The sequence below is a fragment of the Chaetodon auriga genome, chromosome 14 (genome assembly GCF_051107435.1).
Source record: "Chaetodon auriga isolate fChaAug3 chromosome 14, fChaAug3.hap1, whole genome shotgun sequence".
In the NCBI taxonomy this organism is placed as follows: Eukaryota; Metazoa; Chordata; class Actinopteri; order Chaetodontiformes; family Chaetodontidae; genus Chaetodon; species Chaetodon auriga.
In genome coordinates, this window is record NC_135087.1 from 13,277,486 (window position 1) to 13,299,624 (window position 22,139).

The following is a 22,139-nucleotide window of genomic DNA, read 5'->3' on the forward strand; positions in this document are numbered from 1 at the left end:
CTTTCTTGATTAATATGTCTCCGTTATGTCCTCAATCTGCCCCTGTGAACCCTCTGCTACTCCTCTCATCCTCTCCATGTCCATCCAGCCTTCTCAAGGAGGCAGAAATACACGCAGAACAGCGTGAGTTTGAGCTGAACAGGCGTCGTCAGATGGGCCTGTCCGCCTCCCACCACTCTCTGGACAATATCGAGTTTGACAACAAGGAGGACGACCAGCACGACCAGCGGCTCCTCAGTCAGTTTGGCATCTGGTTCCTGGTGTGTAATCACATGCTTTTTCTGTGTCTGTCAATAACAACGAGCTGTGAGATAAGGATGTGTGCAGTACAGGGCCTCTTATCACTACCCTGCTGAATTCATGGTTACCAGACTGATGAGTTTATTCTCCGACCTTCACTCACATCTGTAGGTGAGCCTGTGCACGCCCAATGAGAACACGCCCACAGAGAGTCTGGCTCGTCTTGTCAGCATGGTCTTCCAGTGGTTTCACTCCACCGCCTACATGATGGACGATGAGGTTGGAAGCCTGGTGGAGAAGCTAAAGCCTCAGTTTGTCACCAAGTGGCTAAAGACAGTGTGTGAAGTGCGATTTGACGTCATGGTCATGTGTCTGCTGCCCAAGCCTGTTGAGTTTGCAAGGGTGAGGCCAAAATGCAGGTTTGGTGGAGGAGTTATAGAGGATAAACAGCACAGGGTAGTGATATTGGATGGGGGTGGGAAAAGGTAATAAGTTTAATTAGAAAACACAACTAAGATGAACTTTATAACTTCAAATAGCCAGCCAATGCACATCCCAGCTTCTCTCAGCTATAGCTCCTGTTAACCTTTGAATGAAGAATATCATTAAATTAGCATGTCACTGAGGGCCGAGGTTCATTAACATTATAGAGAGCAGGTCACCATCTGAACTCTCTCGGCAGTGTTTGATCTAAGCCAGTCTGTGCACACTTTTGCCCAGGTGGGAGGTTACTGGGACAAGTCATGTAGCACAGTGACCCAGCTGAAGGAGGGCCTGAACCGGATCCTGTGTCTGATACCTTACAATGTCATCAGTCAACCACTGTGGGAGTGCTTTATGCCTGAGTGGCTGGAGGCCATCCGGACTGAGGTTCCCGACCATCAGCTCAAAGAGTTCCGGGAGGTGCTCAGGTACATCCACCCCCTTGAAGTGTTTGCATATTGTAGGTGTTAGAATTATCGGACAAATCTGTACCTTTGATTTCTGTCATGACTTGATATTTCCAGAGCAGCTACAACACAGTCTGGTAGCAGATGCGTATTTTCAGAAGTCTGAACATTAAAGATAAATGACTTTTTTGGTGTGAACAGAGTCAGTGAAAGAAGGCACTCCAAAAATACTACTGCTGTGATTCATCAGTCAAACAGGGAGTAGTTTTACTTTGAACATTTCAGCCCCAGTAGTCCATAATGCATGACGCTTTAGCAGCATGGGAAAATCTCAGACTATAGAGGTGGATGCTTTTTGGACAAACGGGCTGATCCACAGAATGAGTATCATCAGTGAAAAGACAAGCGAATATAGACGTTTAACATTTGGAGAAATAGCTTTCCATCACTCTGATGTCTGTATGGCGAGGACCAGGAGGTGATTAGCTTAGCTTAGCAGGAAGCAGGGAGAAACAACCAAGTTAGCAATTATCAAATGGTATCCTGTTTGGTGTGTACAACCTGAAATGGAAAAACAGCTGGCCGCTAAGAAATTGTTACACGCTGTCGCTCATCTTAAAACTGCAACTTGCCTTTTTTAAATTCTGCTTCTGTAATGATTAAACCAACAAACTACAAGGTTTTAATTAGTGAATGTATTGAATAAATATACTGCAGACAGTCAGGCTAGTTGTTTCCCTCACTTTCAGCCTTTATACTAAGCTAAGCTAATTGCCTCCTGGCTCCAGCTTCATACTTACAGTGGGTACCAATCTTCTCAACTCTTGGTAAGAAAGCAAATAAGTGTATTTTCCTAAATGTTGAACTAATTAACCATACCAAACTTTGAGCTAATCTGCTAATCACAGTCCAAATCTTAACATGTTGCAGTTTATAAACTATTATTATAACGCTGCTGTTGCTAGTGTCCTCTACCTGTGCATCATTATTGAAAATATATGCATAAATGAAACCACCAGCTGAAGAAGAAAAAGAGCTGACAAGGCTGACAGTACAATTTTTGCATGAAACAGCATTACAAATACCAGGAGTGAAGCTAACAGCAGCGACTGTGTAACAGTGCCTGAGAAACGTCATATTCTGTTGCTGCTTACAGTAAGATGTTTGATATCGAGCTGTGCCCCCTGCCCTTCTCCATGGAAGAAATGTTTGGCTTCATCAGCTGCAGATTCTCTGGCTATCCAGCGTCTGTGCAAGAGCAGGCTCTGCTGTGGCTGCATGTAAGCGCACACACACACACACACACACACACACACACACACACACACACACACACACACACACAGACACAGACACACACAGACACACACAGGCTGTCTTGTGTCCAGTTCACATCCTGCGGTTCTGTCCACAGTGCGTGTGAATTGAACAGGTTGTCACAGAGTGTGAGAGTCTGGGCAGGGGCCCTGCTGAATATGGATCTGGGTCACAGAATGAGACTGAGAGGCAGATAGGAGGGAATTCGCCTTTCATCTCATATGCACTCACAGCTTGCTGCCCTGTATACATGGATCAATTTCAAGTTTTCTGTCAAAACTATGATCAAGAGATTGCATTAACTTACCCTCATTAAATAGGTCACAATCAAATACAGTTTGTACATGGAGTGTGGGCATACTGTGTCGGTATTTGTGCTGTTATAACTTGAAATTGCACCCACATTTTTTCACTTACCTCACTGGTATTTGGTGATGTGTGCAGTGTTCATGTTGCAGCATAGAAAAACCTTCAAAAATCCTACAGTTTTCATGACCATCTCCTCAGAAGAAGATGGCTCCTGATGCAAACACAATGATCTGTCTGCATCATTCTGAGTAACTTGGGATTTGCTTCTGGAAGATCACATCGCCGTTGAGTTTAATGTTATCTTTCAAAGCTCTGAGCTGCATGAAAAACTGTATTCTCCCTCATTGTGGTCGGTAGGTTTGCTGTGCTAATTGTGAGTGGGCCCTGTAAACGTTTGTGTGTCTGGTTTGGATCCAGGTGCTGTCAGAACTGGACATTGTGGTGCCTCTTCAGCTGCTGATTGGGATGTTCTCTGATGGAGTGAACTCCTTGAAGGAGCTGGCCAATCAGAGGAAGGCGCGTGCCTCAGATCTCTCTGGCAACACTGGAGCTCGCAGGGTGAGGGAAACAGCAATGCTGATGGTCCACGCAAAAGCATTCAAATATATGATGCGTAATAAGTCGTAATAAGCCGGGGCTGACGGTGTGCTGTTAAAAAAACACCCGACTAGATGTTATTACACCTTAGGGAGGATTTTTTTTTTGATATTCTGCAATCTGTCAGATAGCTGGGATTAGGGTGTGCACATGTCTACTTTCAATTGCTACCATTCATTTGGATGTGCTGTATGTTGCCATGGTAACTGCCCATATCTAAATATAGTTCCCTCAAAGGGCTTAATTGAACTTGACTATGATTGCAGATTTATCATTGAAATTTAAGTCATGTGTCATTGTTACTGGCAGGAACAGGGAACACTGGGGAATAAAAGACTGCCAGGGGCATAAATAGTTGGAGTTTAAAGTGAAACACGTTTATTTAGCATTTTATAGTGACGTGCTCTTTGCTCGTAGGTGAGTGTGGTGTCAGATCCAGGACGCCGTGGGCAGCACAACACCCTGAGTCCATTCCCCAGCCCCTTCAGGAGCCCGTTCCGCAGCCCCCTGCGCTGCAGCCCCTTTAAAAACCTGGGTCACGCCACCGGCCACTGCGCTCTGGATCTGGACTGTGAGGACGATGACATGAACCTTGGCTGCTTTATCCTCATGTTTGACCTCATCCTAAAGCAGGTGATCACACTTCCCTGATGAAAAATTGCTCAAAAGATAATAAACATATTCGTAATGGGACAACCAGTGTATTTCTGATGCTCAATTGTGATAATATTTCTGTATATGTATGGAGTCATATTGTGTTAGGAAGGCCAAGGATGTACACTGAAGTGCTTTTTACCATAATATATAGCACATTATTCATCTTGCTCATTCACATAGAGAAGAATGGCAACCAGTGCAATGACAACAATGCACACAGGTGGGATGTTGAGATTTGTATGTCGTGCTCCACTTTTTGTTCCCCTGTTTTTACGGTCGTCTCCGCTGCTGTCCCAGATGGAGCTTCAGGATGACGGTGTGATGCTGGGTCTAGACAGCAGCCTGGGGAAGGATATCGTGGGCATCATCAACAACGTCTTCCAGGCCCCGTGGGGTGGCTCACACACCTGCCAGAAGGATGAGAAGGCCCTGGAGTGCAGCCTGTGCCAATCCAGCATCCTGTGCTACCAGCTGGGCTGTGAGCTCCTGGAGAGGCTGACCCCACGGGAAGAGATTCGCCTTGTGGTGAGACACCCTGTGTGACTGTTTATGTATCTAATAAAAATGAACCATGTGCAATATGGCCACATAAGGCCTTGACATGGATGCCGTGTCGCCGCCATGTCCCAAACCAGAATGCTGAAAACTGTGTCTCTGTCTGAGTTAATGCTGTTGTAGATGACATAAAGGATGTTCATAAATCATGCCAATCTCTGTCTCTGTTTTTGTCAACTTAGAAATACGTAGTCCTAAAATCACTTAACTGAACGTTACTGCTGATGCTCAGCTGAGCTACTGATGAATATATGGAACATATACAGGAGATGTTTTGAGAGTGTTTGGTTTCCTCTGCAGGAACCCACGGATAGTTTGGAGGAGACGCTGCTCTTGTCTCAGCCAGATTTCTCTCTCGGGACGGAGAATGGAAGTGAGGAAGGGGACAACCCAAGTGGGGCTCACACCGACAACCCTGTTAACCACTCTCCTGACAACGCACGTGTGTATCAACAGTATACAACATTGTTCAAATAACAATTGTACATACATGAGTCAGACAAAGCAAATTATAATTCCATTGATGTGATTAATGCCAAAAAGAACAATAATCCTGAAAAGAATGGTTTAACAATTTGTGAAATGGACATATTTGCTTTAGCTATGCTAAGCTATTAGCTAAACTTACTGGTTGCTGATGTAGCTACCTATATAAAGGAATACTTTATTTTGGGAATATGCTTATTTCCTTTCTTGCTGAGAGTTAGATGAGAAGATTGATACCACTCTCATGTCTGTATGGCAAATAAAAAGCTACTGCTAGTCACCAGTTAGCTTAACATAAAGACTTAAAACATTTTTCAGAAACTGAAGTAAATTCACTGTTTTGCATGTAGTTTATGTACCTGCCTGAAAGCTGGCTGTTGCTAATCTTTTTGCTAAACTAAACTAACTGGCTACTTGCTACTTGCCATACACCCTCATGCGGATGTGAGAGTGGTATCAGTTTAGGACAGAACGTTGAGCTGTTTCTAAATCTACGCTCCTCTTCCCTCCAGCCATGAAGAATAACTCTGATACAAGGTTCTCCTATCAGCAGCTCCCTGTGTCTTTGAAGCTCATATACACCATTCTGCAGGTACTAGTTCTGCACAACTGAATATTAAAACTGACCAGAGGCATTCAAGTAGGTTTTCTGAGATTTACTTGAGTCACACATCTCCTCTGCATTCAGGAAATGTCCAAGTTTGAGGAGCCTGACATCCTGTTCAACATGCTGAACTGTCTGAAGATCTTGTGTCTCCATGGAGAGTGTTTGTACCTCGCCCGCAAGGATCACCCCCAGTTTCTGGCCTACATCCAGGAGAAAATGCTCATCCCAAGGTGTGTGCTGACTGGTCTGAGAAGAACATGTGAAATTGTTGTATTGAACCACCTGCATGGCAGAAATGTATGTGTGTGTATGTGTCTCATTTGGTGTTTGTGTTTTAGTCTGTGGTCCATGTTGAAGTCAGAGTTTTGCCAGCTGGCCTCCCTGGCTGTGCCTCAGCTTCTCCACGCCCTCTCCCTGTCGCATGGGGCGGACATCTTCTGGAACCTCATCAACACAAACTTCAACAGCAAAGACTGGAAAATACGATTTGAAGCAGGTGGGAGATGAAGCTTATGGTGCATCTGATGTATGTATTTGCATTTAAAAATGATTTTATAGAGTGTAGAGCCTCATATGCAGGTAATACCGCATCAAGCTTATCATAATTTGACCAAACCATCATCAATCATGTGTTTGTATCTTCGGTTTAATGGCACGTTTTGCGAGCGAAGCGGATGCAGTTGTGCCCAAATGAACCATTAGTGGAAGACCCCCAGTCTGTTTATATAATATGCTACCCAAACCACTGCCTGCCCACAACTCCCACTTCTGTTGCCATGGTTACTGTGCAGCTCAAGCAGGCGGAAAAGAGGAATTGTGGGATTAATAAGGTTTTTCCTGCTTTGTGATTGGCAGAGAGGGGCTGTATGACCTTGAGACAGAGGACAGGTCCTATGAATAGAGGGAAACAGGGAAACACTTGAATAGACAGTAGCCAAGACATGCAGTGAATAATGCTCAAAAGGCGTAAAGTTATTAGCCTGTTTTCTATATCAATACACCAGAAAATGGTCAAATAAATTCAGTCATTCAGTCTTTCCACCCATTAAAATTATGCATCACAATGACAGCTTGAGATGCTGATGGTCTATACAATGATCACAAGCTCTAATAATGTTATTATACCCTCTTCTAAATACTAAGAAAATAAGTGTACGTATATTTTTTAAAACCTTAAATGTGTCTGGCAATGCGGTGCCTCTCTGGGATGTCTCTTGATTGCCACACTGACACCTAGTGGTTCACACTAGGTGCTATCCATCAGCCCAGGATGGGTGAGAGTTTATAGATTTAAGAATAAAGCCCCTTTTTGTAGCCTTTAATCTGATAAATAAAACAGTAACTGGAAGGAGCTTCTTTTTTACAATAACAGTGCATACTTATTTTATTCCGCACACAGGGCATCTGTGTGTATGTCAATGTTTGTCTTGCATTTACAACATGACATCATATAAACTTGTGTATTTTTACATCTATAAAGTAGATGACCAGGGAGACTTCTGATTGACCTCACTTCATAAATTTGCAAAGATACTTAGAACAGATGCTGCATGATGTAATTTTATGCTATTTATATTACTTACAGCACATTTTTCAGTTCTTTAACAAAATTCATATTGATGCTCTGATGTATGAAGACAGATATGATCACATAGAAATATTCACTCAGTAATACATGACCTTATCTTCACAGAGACCTCAGAGCTGGTTCTTTTTATTATATCTAGCTAAATTTAGCCGGCCATGTGGCAGCACCGTTTCCTCTTCGTCTTGTGTAATCTGTCTGTGTTGCTAATGATGTTCCCTTTCTCTCTGTATTTTCATGAAAACTCCCAGTGGAGAAGGTAGCGGTGCTGTGTCGGTTCCTGGACATTGGTGCGGTGACCAAAAACCACTTGCTGAAGTATTCCCTGGCCCACGCTTTCTGCTGTCTCCTGGCTTCTGTGGAGGACGTCAACCCAGCTGTGGCCACCCGGGCCAGACTGCTGCTGGACACCATCAAGAGGCCAGCCCTGCAGGTGACCTGCAAACAATTGTTCGGACCATATTGGAAAAGTCATCATTGCACCTTCTAAACCTTTATGTGACACACTTGTGTCTTTCTGCACCAAAATTTTGCTGTGTATATTCATGTCCTGCTGTGTATTTATATGTGTGTGTTGTTTATTTTCCAGGGGTTATGCCTGTGCTTGGATTTCCAGTTCGATACTGTTGTGAGGGATCGGCCCATCATCCTCAGCAAACTCCTGCTGCTGCACTTCCTGAAGAAGGACATTCCCGCTCTTAGCTGGGAGTTCTTTGTCAACCGCTTTGAAACATTATCTCTGGAGGCCCAGCTACACCTGGACTGCAACAAGGAGTTCCCTTTTCCTACAAGTACGTAGCTGCTGTGTCCCCATTCAGAGATTTTACACCTGCTCCACCTACTCTGTGTGTTTGTCATCATAATATTTATTGTAACACACATTACAGCCTGATAGTGCTCCAAATGAAGTTCATAATCCTTGTTTTGTCAGCCATCACAGCCGTAAGAACCAATGTAGCCAACCTCAGTGATGCAGCAATGTGGAAGATACGGCGGGCTCGTTTTGCCAGGAATCGACAGAAGAGTGTGCGCTCCCTCCGTGACAGTGTGAAGGGAGGCCCGTCAGAGTCTAAACGGGCATTTTCACTCCCCGAGTCACTGAGCAACCGACTTCGTGAGTAGCACAGATCAGCCAATCTGTCTGTCTGTCGATTTGAATCTGAATCTGTGTCACTTTCACTCAGTCTGTGGTCTAACAGTGTTTGCAAATACCTTCTGCGACCGTGAGTGCCTCATAGGTGCTTTGCCCGACCAATCCAGGACCCTCTTTTTAAGTCAGCTTGTTACCTGACACAGTCTGCGCTGCCCTAATGTGGTGATTTCTATTCCCAAGTGCTCATTTATTTGCAAAGACTATTTGACCAAAGCCTGGTCCCATTTTCCTAATGTTTCTCTCCTCACTCATTTGTTCCCAGCGTCCATGTCACTTGACTGTCTTAACACTTACTTTCTTTAATAAAGGAGGAACTCCCTATCATGTTTATTTTATCTCTGGCCCTCCACAGAAGGCTGTCTGAGTTTCTGTGAGATGCTGCTTGTGTTGGCTTCAAACATGATGTGGATATTTGATATCGGTGATTGGTCCAAATGCCCGAATTCTTGATAACACTTGGATTTTATGTTGTTTTGGGCCATGTAGTGTGTTTTGTGTGTGTATGTGTTTGTGTGTGCACATATGTTGGACGACGATGAAGCTCAGACACGTGTCCTGTACTCCCCCTGTACATTCTCCTAAATTGTGTTCTTCATATGTGGTTTTTAGCTCTAAGGCTTACAAGGCAAGAGCACTCTGCCCCGACACTGGGAGATATGATAGAGAAAGTCCTGCCAGGTAAATAAATCTAAATCTGAAACATACAGTATTCTTCATAATCACATCATATTGGAGGAAAAGTACAGTATGATTATCTTATTATTATCTATTATGTGAAATTATGAGAGAAAATATGAAAAAGCAATGTTTGCTCTGTGGTGACAGTCATTGTTTTTTCACCCTGCCTCGATCTTACACTAAAAGGAGTGAAAAGGAACTCTTAGCAGCTAGCTGGTCATTTTTTGTGTTCACCCCCTTTACATATCCCATGAACATATTGCACAGTTGTATGTATATTGCATGATGATGTCTCCACCTCTGTGTGCTCAGGATGAGTTGACCCCCTCCCTCCACCTCTGTGTTGTTACCCCCCCTCTGCTCCTGCACCCTTCCCTCTCCCCATCTTCTCCCCATCTTCTCCCCATCTGCAGCACGTTTCCTCCCGCACTTTAACCCTGATGCTTCAGCCCCTCTTGTAGGCCAGACTCCGTCTCCCGAGGACGACACCATCATCAGAGACCTGCTTCCCGAGGATGTTGGCATAGATCATCAGACAGTTCACCAGCTGATCATGGTGCTCATGAAATTTATGGCCAAAGACCAGAGCAGTGCAGAGGCCGACATCGGCAGTGCCAAGGCTTTCAACACAGTGAAACGTCACCTGTATGTGCTGCTGGGTTATGACCAACAGGAGGGCTGCTTCATGATTGCACCTCAGAAGATGCGCACCTCCACCTGCTTCAATGCCTTCATTGCTGGCATTGCACAGGTGACTGATATTTAATATATTATCACCTTTTTTTGGCATTCTGTGACTGTAGCTACAGATTAACTGCCATGTTTAGTAGCATGATGTGAGGAATATAACAGTATAACATGAATTCAAATGGATTTAACTGCTGTTCCTTCCAGGTGATGGACTACAATATTGGTTTGGGGAAGCAGCTGCTCCCCCTGGTGGTCCAGGTGTTGAAGTACTGCACATGCCCCCAGCTGAGACACTATTTCCAGCAGCCGCCTAGATGCTCTCTGTGGGCCCTGAGGCCACACATACGACAGATGTGGCTCAAAGCCCTACTAGTTATCCTCTATAAGGTACCCTTTGCATTTCTACATGTCAGTGGTATTTCATAGCATGGATCATTATTCATTCAGTTTCCTAAATAACATGTTTTGCTGATTGCTGACTCTTGCTGTTGCATATTTTCTTTATATCTTGTGATATACAGTATGAATTGCAAAGAGAATGACACAATTCTATGTTTTCTATGCACCACAGTACCCTTACAGAGACATGGATGGCAGTAAAGTGGTCCTCCATCTGATCCACATCACCATCAACACACTGAATGCTCAGTACCACAGCTGTCGTCCCCATGCTACAGCGGGACCACTCTACAGTGATAACTCTAACATGAGCCGCTACAGCGAGAAAGAAAAAGGTGAAGGAAAATAAAGGATGTTGTTTGACTCAACACAAGACTTCTAACCTGCTGAGCGCTTCACAATAAGTAAAAATGTATACATTTACTCTAAGATTGTATTTACTATCTAACAGCTTGCTGCTCCCTAGAGTAACTTTAAGACCTTTGCTTAAGAAAGTTTGAATATTAAGAAAATATTTTTTTTAATCGTTCGCTTTAGGTGATATTTTTTTAAATGGATGCCATTTATGACTACAAATTAGGAAACATTTTGGAAGAAAAGCCTTTCTGTACCCTGTAGATTATAATGATAGGATACGATGAAAATGACACTCTTCTGCAGTGAATGAATCCGGTTGCCTCGTAAATGCGGCACTGATGTTAATTTTTCTCCTTCTTAGAAGAGGACAGTGTATTTGATGAGTCAGACGTCCATGACACGCCGACGGGTGCTGCTAACAAGGAGTCACAGACCTTCTTTGCCCGCCTGAAGAGGATTGGTGGCAGCAAGTCTGTGAAGTACCAGCCGGTTGAGCTGAATGCCAAGAAAAGTAAGAAGCAGAGGCTTTCAGGGTAAAGTGTGGTGTAACAGCACATTGATTTAATCTTTTTCAGCACAACATATTTTAGAGATTGCAGGAGGCTTTCAGTCGGGTGAAGTCTAATTTTTCTTCTGTGTATCAGGTGAAATTGAGCTGTCAGAGTACCGTGAAGCCAGCGCCCTTCAGGACAGCATTCTGCACTGTGTGAGGGAGGAGAGCACCAGGAAGAAGCGGCTGCAGGCCATGCACAAGCAGAAGTCTCTGGACATTTCCAACACTGACTCCATCCTCTTCAATCTGGATGAACATCGTCGGAAATCCTGCATCGATCGCTGTGACATGCAGGCGCCCCCTGTGGTCCTGCCCCCATCCTCATCCACGTCCCACAGCAGGCATCATGGCAAAGGATCATCTGATGGCTCTTCGGCTCGGGTGGAGGGCATTGATGCTGTGGACCGGCGGGGCTCCCGAGGCGGCCAGTCCGACATCTCCAAGCCTGTCATCCCAGAGGTTCGCCTCAGCTGCATGGAGACCTTTGAGGACAAGTTGGACCAGAGCTCGCTCGGAGGATCAGCTCAGGGGAAGGAGGACCAAGACCTCATCGACCTTTCCTCTGACTGCACCTCCATTCCAGAAAAGCACTCACTGCTCTCCATGTCCGACAGCGACTCCTTGGTGTTTGAGCCATTGCCTCCTCTAAGGATCGTAGAGAGCGATGAGGAGTTTGACCTTAGCACCATCTTAGCCTCCAAGTTCAACGGGAGTCCAAAGGTCTCGGCTTCCCCTGCAAGCAGCAACACTCTGCGACTGTCTCCTGTGGTTCAGGTGAGTGTGGAGGACTGTTCTAGTGACAAAAAGACCCAAGACCGTGTGGTGGAAAAGGGAGGGGCAGAGCAGCCATTTCTGGAAAAGAAGCCAAACCGTGTTACACCCAGCACCTCTCTGGATCTTCCAGACCGACCAGAAAATGTCTGCCATGAAAGTCCCATGACCCTGAAGCAGAAGAGAGACCTGCTCAGGAAGACCCCACATGTCCCTTACAGCTCTCTCGACGACATGCCCGTGACCCCAGAGGAGATAAGGACCGGAATGGGACTAGGGACAAGTCCATCTGGAAGGACCATCTTCTTGGACATCCCAGAGGACAAAGCAGAGCCTCTTTCCTCACCAGAAATAAGCAAAAGTAACAGCAATGACGAAGAAGAGTATGGGGATGACGAAGAGGACGACGACATGTGCGATGACGGGGACAGTGACCTCAAACCTGACGATGGAGACGACAATGATGAAGCAGAGTTTAAAATCCAGATTGTTCCCAGACAACGGAAACAGAGGAAGATAGCTGTCAGTGCGATCCAGAGGGAATATCTGGACATCACCTTCAATATGTTCGACAAACTGGGCGGTGAGCAGGCTGCAGAAACTGGTAAGAAGGATAAAGATAATTCCTACTTCACCACTGTGCTCGTCAGGTGCTCTGTAATTAGTTTCAAAATGTTTTTTGAGGAGGTGTCTTAGCTTTGAGGAGGCTTACCCTTCAGAAGCATAATAAGCACTTCTTGTGCCAGGGGATTCAGAAGTGTGTATCGTAACCATTTAAAGTATGATAATACAGTTTTAGATCATTTTCTACAAATCATCTATACTTTAGGTTACACTTAAGCATTTTTCAGACCATCCTGGTGTGTTTTTTTCCACAGTTTCAGGCATTCAGTGGTTTCCATTTCTATAAAATGTCCAAATCAATTGGCAGACTTTGAAAACGTGTGTTAAATAACTTACACATCACTTCATGGCCTCACTCCAGACTAAATCAGGACTAAAGCCTACAATGATGCTGTGTTGAGTTCATAGACTCAGGAAGCGTCTTCCTGTTGATCTGAGAATGTGCACCTCACTTACAACTTTTAATGATCCAGTGCATGGGACTTAGGAGGATCTGGTCATTTAAAGCTTGAAAGTCACCTTTTCAGACAGCTTTTAGTCGTGAACTTGTGCCATATTTACCTTACCCACAGTGTGAATTGTCAATTATTTGCTATGAATTTCATTAATTCATCTTTCTTCATCTGCTTCATTCATCTTCATTCATGTGTTTTTTGATTTGTCCCTCAAGAAAAAAAAAATCCATTCTGATATGTTTTTAATGTCCTACATATTTTCTTTTCTTTTGAAGCTCACTTTATTGCATCTTTTTTATCTGCTATATAAATACAGTTTTATTATCATTTTATTGCCATCCAAGTGACATTATTAGTGTGAGGTAATGTAGTGCAGACTTTTCAAAGCAATCTGCACTTTAACTACATTTACACATAATGATCGCAAGAATTAGGACTTAATTAAGGCTTGATGTTCCCCGTGATGGATAGCACAATTGAAGCTACAGATGTTCACACCATATTCCAAATAAAGCGGAAACCAATGGCAGCCTGGCATGCTCGGAAAAATGCACCCAAAAATCTAAAAGTGATAGCATGCATATAGTTAGACATCATAAATTTAAAGGATACATGATTTGTAGTTAAGGAGATCAATATTACCAGCACGCAGGTATGCATATAAATGTACTATGGAACATGTCCAACATGTCCTAAATAATTTGACTAACTATAAAAGAAACAGAGGGAGCAGTGAGGGAGGCAAAACACTAAAGTTCACGAGAAACCTTTAACAAATTAGCACTAAATGCTTTAACTATCTCCTCAAAAGTAGTATTTATTGCGACTGAATGTTTATAGCTTAGCATATATTCTGAAGCCAATGCCCTGCCCATGTTGCCTTGCAGATCACAAAGTTCTGTCTACACTGGAAAAGCCACGAGAATCAGCCTCAGCCCCAACACTCGAAGCTGCTATGCCTGAAACAAGCCACCGCTCTTCAGTATCAAGTAGGATCCAAATGCTTCTTAGTCTCCTCACAAACTTGAATCCGTCCGATTGTTGTGGTTTCATTTGACGGCCTTAATTTCCCGTTTTTTTCTAAAGTATTTCTGTGCTATCTGAGAAGATGGAGAAATCTTTTAAAAATTAATTTTAAAATCAGTCTCACTCTAAAGTGTTGTTATAATGTTGAGTTTAATTTTGTCTTTATTTTTTCCTGCATTATAAAATTACACCAACCATCTCTTTTCATGTGTGTCTTACCTATTTCCATGCAACCACACACACTTGTTGGCACTGCTGAGTCATTATTTGAAGGTACTTTAAGCCAGGTGTTGTTTTCTGTGTCTGACCTTCAGCTCAGTACCGTCAGGTGAAGCGAGGCTCTCTGGGAGCTCTGACCATGAGTCAGCTAATGAAGAGACAGCTGGAACATCAGTCCAGTGCGCCACACAACATCAGCACCTGGGAGACGGGTCAGTCACTCTTCTTTATTCCATAATGACTCCCTGAGGAGATGCATGGACATCCTGCGCCGACACTAACACGTTTAAGAAAATAAACGAAACAGAAATAAAGTGGAAAACAACACTTCATGATACGTAATTGAAATCACAACAGAATGAAGAAGAAAAAGATATGTAAGCAGAGACATAAACACATTCCTACTTACTAAAGTTACTAAAAAGTAGCCTTGATTTTTTAGATGAACTTTGCAAGATTGGTTCACTTTTTCTTACTTTTCGTATTGAATCATTTATCACATTTTCAGAGTGCTTGGACTAATCTAGTCAAGTAGCCTCAGTATCTCCTCTTAGAAGTTATAAGATTACGACCAGTGTACCTTCATTTAGACAGATTTAGACAGACCAACATGTTATTCCTCAATGACCTCAATCAATATCTAATAACTGAATTTTTTTTCTTTTTTCATTTCCTTTGTAGGTCCCACGAAGACCAGCCTGCTCTCTGCACCGAGCACAGTCAGCATGTTTGTCCCTGCGCCTGAGGAGTTCATAGATGAGCAGCCAACCACAATGTCTGACAGGTGAGTGAATCAGTCGGCAGCTATGCCTTCCCTCAAATGAGTAACCTTAATGCTCAAACCGGCCTGGTTTATTGCTATGTGATGTCCCAGATGTCGGGACTGCGCAGCCGTGCTGGAGGAATACGACGAGGAGACTCTGGGCCTCGCGGTGGTCGTTCTTTCCATGTTCATCCACCTCAGCCCTGATTTGGCTGCTCCGATGCTCCTCGACATCATGCAGTCTGTGGGCAGGTACAGCCGCTCCAGCAATCTACATCCACACAGCACTTCACCGTTAAATGAAGTTTCATAACTCACCCTTAGAGCTCATGCATAATTCATCCTCGAGTCCTAATCCACTGCTTTAACTTCTTTCAGGCTGGCATCTAGTGCCAATTTTTCTGGACAGGCTGAGAGGTATGAGACATTAAAGCCGTCACACTGGCATGCTCAGATATTCAGTGTGCTTATAGATGAGTTTAATAATAGATGTGAAGTGTGACCGCCTGTCCAACACAGCCGTTCTCTCTGTGATGTTTTGCAGTATGTTGATCCCAGGGAATGTAGCAGGTGTAGCCAAGCAGTTCCTCCGCTGTATGTTTCACCAGCTGGCCCCTAATGGCATCTTGCCCCAACTCTTCCAAAGTAACATCAAAGGTCTGCTCATATCACTGACAACTAAACTCAGAAATCTTTTAAAAGTATCTGCACTGTTTCTGTAGACTTACAGAGTCTCTCATTGCTGGTGTCTGTGTGTTTTGACCTTGATACAGTGAGTTTTATGTTTTGTAACCTATAGCAGATGCATATTTTACTGCTTTTTGTCACATATTTATTTTAATGCATCCATTTCCCCCATAATAATAAGACTAAGGATTGAGGTGCTGTGCAAAACATGAAACAGAATATATCTGATGTTTCACCTCATCAGCTTCATTAAATATGTGCTTATTCTGAATTTGATGCCAACAACACATTTTACACAGCGTCCCAACTTTTTTGAAACCAGGTGTTACTGTAGACTCCCAATAAATATTTGTCACCCTCATCTATTTATGTTTTTTTTTGTTTTTTGCAGATGGGAGTTTTCTGCGAACACTTGCATCTTCCTTGATAGATTTTAACGAACTGAGTTCTGTTGCTGCCCTCAACATGCTACTCGAGGTGGGATTTTTTTCTTTCACGTTTGTGTGTTGACTTGTTTAGCCAGCAGGAGGAGCTCTTGTCAAAGCAAAAGCTTTTGTAGGTTTGGCTACATACACAGCATAAGCCCTAAAACAACAAATCACTGGGGCATTCAAGAAAACCTGCCTTACTCTGCAATACTCTCTCCACTGTACCAGTTTATTGTTACTGTTAAGCTAAATAAATGACACAGATAAGGACCCGGTGGTGCATGAGCTCATCCAAGCAATCATCTGTGCTTCAGTGTCCTAAATCCCCTGCTCTCATCATGAGCATTATGATTGACCAGGACTGAATGATCAGTTAAATGGAAATATCTTCGCTTATAGAATGTCATTATATAACCCTGTTATGGTTTATGCCTCTGTGCCCTCAAGGGCTTGAACAACAAGAAGAGTCTACCAGCAGGGGGCACAATGCTGCACTGCCTGGAAAACATTGCCACCTTCATGGAGGCTCTCCCAATGGACTCTCCCAGCAACCTGTGGACAACCATCTGCAACCAGTTCCAGACCTTCCTCGCAAAACTGCCCTCCGTGCTTCCTCTTAAGGTAGATATCGACTCTTCCGTTCACTTAGTCATGGTCTGATATGGTTTAATGTGATTATGGCTGGAGGAAAAAGCATCTAGCGGTGCCCTTGTCAGGTTCAATAGGACAGAGTCTCAAAATTGTACTTGATTTGACTCTGATGCTTTTGACCTTGGAGGTCAGATGAGTGAGCGCTACTCAGTTTATCACTGCAGACACATTTACAACACCAAGTCCAGGAATAAAGCTATGCAGCATGCAGTAATTTTCAACTTTGTTTTTGCAATCTGTGTGTCTCACTAGTGCCCCATGGATTCCAGCTTGAGGATTATCATTTGTTTGCTGAAAATCCCAACTACAAATGCAACCCGGGTAAGCTCCAAGCAGACTTTTACATACTGATATGTCCATTTTCTGGCCCTGGATATCTAACCGTTTCTCCTCTTTTTCCATCCTGCAGAGCCTCCTGGAGCCTTTCTCAAAGCTGCTGAGCTTTGTTATCCAGTATGGCATGTTCAGTCTCTCCTACCTCGTAGAACTGTGTGGACTGTGTTACAAAGCCTTCAACAAGGTAGTCACAAGTGTGTTTACATGAGAGCTTTTTGTGCAAAATGTTGAGCTTCATATGTAGAAGGAAAAGACGTGCTGACAGCCAGTATTTACATAGCCATGAAAGAGTTAAACCTTTTAAGCTAATCTGCAGTGTTAAGAATGTTGACTTCCTTTTCGCAGGCCTCTCGCTCATCTCTCTTTTGGTGCTACACCTACTTCCCTGACTCTCCAGTCAGCCAGAAATGTGGCCATGTGTCACAGATGATTAAATAGGCAATCAGCCAGTATTGATTAACATGATTAGTTGGTGTGCTAGGGCTGAGGATGTATGGTGTGTTTCTGAGTGGCTGTCTCAGACAGAGATGGAGCCAGGGCTGTCTGCACTGTTGGGCCAGATGGATCCTCAGTCCTCCACCACTGTCAACACTGCATGCTTTATGTCTCCTGCAGTATTGATTTTCTACACCCTCTTTAATTCCTCACCGTATAATATCCGCTTTTCAAAACCCAGAGTCACTATGAGCAATTGCTTTTGGAACCTGTCCTGTGCACTTGTTTTACGGAGAGGTGAGATTTCAGCGAAGCACGCGGAGGATTTTTCAGCCAGTTAGGTTATCTTTGGAGGTCAGGTCTTAAGGACAGAAAGTCAGGTTTTCTAGACCTACTAAAGTTTGTCACACCATGCACCATTTGTCACAGCTGCACTGCACTATACACCAAATGCGACAGGGCCCTCTAGCATAAGAAGAGCCCATGATTTGCTATTTACCAAATGGACATGCTCCATTAACTTTTAATTAAGAGAGTGCCACGGACAGGTATGCGCATTAACAAGCCACACAGTGAGAAATGTCAGAGGCAGCTCTGCATTCTGTAAGAGCGGAGGAGCATGTGCCTGCGCCTAACATAAGCAAACATGACTGCATAGAGAAAGAGAGAGGCAAAGTGGAAGCCAGAAGATGACAGTGTGGTTTGTAAACAGGCAGCTGGGCTTTGTGTGGAAGGGATGAACAAAGAGAGCAGCCTGTCCTCAGGGAGGGAGAAGGCAGCCTGACAGCCTCATCTGAGCTGCCTGGGACTCTGGGAGGAGAGATCTGGACTGGCCTAAATCTACTCCTCAGCTTCACTATTCTCTGTCTATTCTCTGTCTCCCTGCTTCCCCTCCCTCCCCTCTCGCTGCCTGTCCTTCCCCCTCTATTCAGACTACAGACTTTATGCTCTCCGCGCAGCATGAGTAAGGGAGAGTGATAATAGAAAAAGGCAGTCTTGCTGCATCAGTACATTTACTCCACTCTCTATCTCCTTGCATCCAGGAGAGAGATAAGTTCTACATGTCCCGCATTGTGGTGTTAGAGCTTCTGCAGGCTCTCAAGTTCAAGTCTCCTCTGCCTGACACAAACTTGTTACTGCTGGTCCAGGTACAAAATACTGTTCTTTATGCACTTTAGTTTGCAACAGTCAAATAAATCAGTGTTTCATCCTGACTGTGATTCTAAAACTCACTGTGGATTTTCTCAGTTTGTTTGTGCAGATATTGGTACTCGGCTAGCAGAATCCACCATCATCCAAAAGCACATGATCTCAACGCTGCCGGGGGTAAGACTTTAGTGGATGTGTGTTTGGATCTTATTAGAATCAGCCTCATAAAACCGCAGGAAACAAAGATAGGCCCCACTGTGATTCCTCCTAAAGGATAAAGTGTTTTTTGTTCCCGACAGTGCACAACAGCAGCCATGGAATGCATGAGACAATACATAAGTGAGCTCCTGGACTTCATTGCAGATATGCACACGCTAACCAAACTTAAAGTAAGTCTTGTTCTTCACCTGAGCTCCATAATTTGCTTAGCATCTTATCATATGTGGAGTTTCCCCCCCATACTGTGCTTATTGTTCAGCCTTATCTTTTTTGTACCACAAATCTGTCATTCAGAGCCATATGAAGGCTTGCTGTCAGCCACTGCACGAGGACACTTTCGGGGGGAACCTGAAAGTGGGCTTGGCACAAGTCGCCGCCATGGAGATCAGCAAAGGCAATCACCGCGATAACAAAGCTGTAGTCCGTTATCTTCCCTGGCTTTATCATCCGCCATCCACCATGCAACAAGGGTAAGAATGACAAAGCCACAGACGAGTTCAGTAATGATTCAGTGACTTAAAGGGTTAGTTCATCCAAATTACAGAGTCACATATTTCCTCATATGTCTCGAGTAATACCTAGCTTAATTATCCAGATTGTGTCCAATAAAAGAAGATGTATTTTTACTTTTTTTTGGTGCTTACAGCATTCAAAAATTGAAGAAAAAAAATAACAGCAACATCTCTTTCCAGCAGAATCAGTATCTCAGTTGCTCTGGATAATCCACAGTTTCCCCTATAAAAAACAGTCAACAGTGTTTTGTTGTGAGTTCAGAAATCTCAAAAACCTGTAAGATAAAATCCTCATGATGAGATACCATGAACTTTTCTGTGACCAATGGTGAAATATTGAGTATAATCCTGATGAAGTATGAGAGTACACAGAGTATTGAATACTGTATGGTGTGGCGTGATTTGTGAAACTGAATGTTTTTTTCTCTGCAGGCCAAAAGAATTCATTGAGTGTGTGTCTCACATTCGTCAGTTGTCCTGGCTGCTTTTGGGCTCCCTGACACACTGTGCCCTACACCAGGGCTCCACCTCCTGTATGCCCATCCCTCTGGATGCTGGCTCCCACATCGCAGATCATCTTATAGTCATCCTCATTGGTTTCCCAGAACAGTCAAAGGTCTGGCAGAAACACATCCCCCCCAAATGACCCCACCCAGGTTTTGGTAATCTGATCTATAACCACCTTTTCTGCTTTGCTCTTGATCTCTGTCCCCAGACGTCGGTGCTGCACATGTGCTCTCTGTTCCACGCCTTCATGTTTGCCCAACTGTGGACCATCTACTGCGAGCAGGCAGCCGCTGCTCCGTCCCTGCTGAACCAGAACCAGACGGAGTTTTCCTCCAGCGCCATCCTCACTGGCCTGGAGTTCTGGAGTCGGGTTACACCCAGCATCCTGCAGCTCATGGCCCACAATAAAGTGGTGAGTGCTCTACCTTATCCTTTTCCACTGGGGATCTATGTAAGCCAGCTGCAGTAGGAATATGGGTCTGGAAATGTGATGCGCTTCTTCATATGTGAAATATGAAGAGAGATGTTCAGTTTCAACTTGTGGATTAATTTAAAGTTTTGCATATGATGATGAAGCTGTAACTGTGTTAGAAAAAAATCACAGCTTTGATTTATATCTTTTTTTTTTAATGTCAGATGGTGGAGATGGTGTGTCTTCATGTCATCAGTTTGATGGAAGCCCTGCAGGAGTGCAACTCAACCATCTTTGTCAAGGTTTGCTGAAACTCTTTTTCTCTTTTTCTTCATGGTTAATAGACGACAAACTTAGCACATAGCCTCATACTTATCCCTCCTCATTCTTTCTTAAAGCTAATTCCCATGTGGCTACCCATGATTCAGTCAAACCTTAAGGTAAGGCTTTTAAAAAAAACTTTATTGACACGGATTAATAATATGCAAGTAGTTATCGACTCTTTAGAGGATTTCAAACTAAAACGCTTTCATCTTCCCTTCCTACCCTCATCAGCATTTGTCTGCGGGACTGCAGTTGCGTCTCCAGGCCATCCAGAACCGGGTGAATCACCAGTGTCTGCAGGGCCACACAACTGGGACCCCTCCCTTTGCTCTGCGCAAGTGGCTGCAGTGCACGCAGTTCAAGATGGCTCAGGTGGAGATCCAGTCATCTGAGGCTGCCTCGCAGTTCTACCCCATGTGACCTGCTCTGCAGTCACCTCAGGTCCGGTCTGGGTCCTTAGACCTGCATGTACCTTCTGTGGCTGAACCCTCCTACCAAAAAAGGACTCTTGTGTAAACTGATGCTGTGGGGGATTCATTTGGACTGAATCATTTTTAGCACCTTTAGTATAATACCTGTATATGTACAGTATATCTATGCTATTTTGAAGTACTAGCACTGGAGCTGATCATTAAGGGTTTGGCAAGCTTGTGTGGGATAATTGTATCAGGTGCCTAACTGCTGTATTCAACAGATTTGAAGAGAAAATTTCTATAGACCTGTGTAAAAGTGAGGGTCTGAAAGCAAGTGCTTGTTATATCTTAGATATGTTTACCCTGTGACATTCATATTCTATCACTTTTTAAGTTGCTTGGTTGCGAGCTGGATAATAAAAGTATGAGTTTTTCTAAATGCTGAGACACTTTGTCATTTCATATGAATTGTCAACCTCCTCAAAATTCAAATGTGACATTTACTGCCCTTTGATGTCCTGACTGATGTGGAAAATGTCCAATTTACCATAATGCAGATGGCAGAGCGATAAAATCAGCTCTGTTGTTTACTCTCCTGGAAACTGAACCTCAGGTGTCTCCGGGAAAATGACATGACATGCATTACTCAGCTCCCGTCTGAGATCCTTGTCAGGCTGTCAGTCATGCTGCCTCTCGCCCATCAGAGCTCAGATTGATCAGAGGGCCGATCTGAGTTGCAGCAGCAGCTTTGTAACTCGATAAGGTGGAGCCAGACATTGGAGGTAAACAAGACTATTTTGGCTGTGCCCCCCTCCCCGCCCCAAAGTGGAAAGCCACCCCCCGTCGCTACTTCTCCATCCCCCTCTTCATTGGCAGCAGCGAAAACAGATTGGACCATGCATATACCAAGCAAACACAATTACCTTTGGCCTAATGTGGTTTGTTGTGATTAAGCATTGTTGTGAGGTCTAACCGCATTACCACGAAGCTGTTGTCTGAGAATAACAGATGACATGACAGCAGGGCTAGAAAGCTGAACAGCACATTAATCTTTGTTTTGATCTTCACTGCTGCAAGGATTTCATTATCAAGCCTTAAGATGAATTAGATCTGATGATATAAATGTATTCTGCAA

General features: G+C 43.9%; 1 protein-coding gene across 9 annotated transcripts in view; it reads left to right on the forward strand.

The window, feature by feature from the left end:
• unc79 (unc-79 homolog, NALCN channel complex subunit) overlaps window positions 1–21,451 on the forward strand; it is a 33,023-nt gene extending 11,572 nt beyond the window's left edge. For 2 of the 9 annotated variants that reach the window (XM_076748477.1, XM_076748485.1), the window contains exons 13-51: window positions 89–260; window positions 412–642; window positions 961–1,151; window positions 2,287–2,410; window positions 3,174–3,314; window positions 3,771–3,986; window positions 4,308–4,535; window positions 4,866–5,007; window positions 5,564–5,643; window positions 5,740–5,888; window positions 5,997–6,154; window positions 7,495–7,676; window positions 7,833–8,034; window positions 8,175–8,357; window positions 9,006–9,074; window positions 9,488–9,825; window positions 9,969–10,151; window positions 10,336–10,498; window positions 10,882–11,031; window positions 11,165–12,448; window positions 13,811–13,912; window positions 14,264–14,380; window positions 14,850–14,952; window positions 15,043–15,183; window positions 15,310–15,348; window positions 15,476–15,588; window positions 16,010–16,095; window positions 16,494–16,667; window positions 16,950–17,018; window positions 17,107–17,217; window positions 18,512–18,616; window positions 18,717–18,794; window positions 18,917–19,006; window positions 19,131–19,306; window positions 19,781–19,964; window positions 20,064–20,267; window positions 20,492–20,569; window positions 20,666–20,707; window positions 20,823–21,451. In XM_076748477.1, coding sequence (XP_076604592.1) covers window positions 89–260; window positions 412–642; window positions 961–1,151; window positions 2,287–2,410; window positions 3,174–3,314; window positions 3,771–3,986; window positions 4,308–4,535; window positions 4,866–5,007; window positions 5,564–5,643; window positions 5,740–5,888; window positions 5,997–6,154; window positions 7,495–7,676; window positions 7,833–8,034; window positions 8,175–8,357; window positions 9,006–9,074; window positions 9,488–9,825; window positions 9,969–10,151; window positions 10,336–10,498; window positions 10,882–11,031; window positions 11,165–12,448; window positions 13,811–13,912; window positions 14,264–14,380; window positions 14,850–14,952; window positions 15,043–15,183; window positions 15,310–15,348; window positions 15,476–15,588; window positions 16,010–16,095; window positions 16,494–16,667; window positions 16,950–17,018; window positions 17,107–17,217; window positions 18,512–18,616; window positions 18,717–18,794; window positions 18,917–19,006; window positions 19,131–19,306; window positions 19,781–19,964; window positions 20,064–20,267; window positions 20,492–20,569; window positions 20,666–20,707; window positions 20,823–21,011 — 6,787 coding nt within the window. In that variant the 3' untranslated portion in view covers window positions 21,012–21,451. The remainder of the gene's footprint in view (window positions 1–88; window positions 261–411; window positions 643–960; window positions 1,152–2,286; window positions 2,411–3,173; window positions 3,315–3,770; window positions 3,987–4,307; window positions 4,536–4,865; window positions 5,008–5,563; window positions 5,644–5,739; window positions 5,889–5,996; window positions 6,155–7,494; window positions 7,677–7,832; window positions 8,035–8,174; window positions 8,358–9,005; window positions 9,075–9,487; window positions 9,826–9,968; window positions 10,152–10,335; window positions 10,499–10,881; window positions 11,032–11,164; window positions 12,449–13,810; window positions 13,913–14,263; window positions 14,381–14,849; window positions 14,953–15,042; window positions 15,184–15,309; window positions 15,349–15,475; window positions 15,589–16,009; window positions 16,096–16,493; window positions 16,668–16,949; window positions 17,019–17,106; window positions 17,218–18,511; window positions 18,617–18,716; window positions 18,795–18,916; window positions 19,007–19,130; window positions 19,307–19,780; window positions 19,965–20,063; window positions 20,268–20,491; window positions 20,570–20,665; window positions 20,708–20,822) is intronic. The other 7 variants (XM_076748478.1, XM_076748479.1, XM_076748482.1 and 4 more) reach the window with 7 other exon arrangements.
• The last annotated feature ends 688 nt before the right edge of the window (window positions 21,452–22,139 follow it).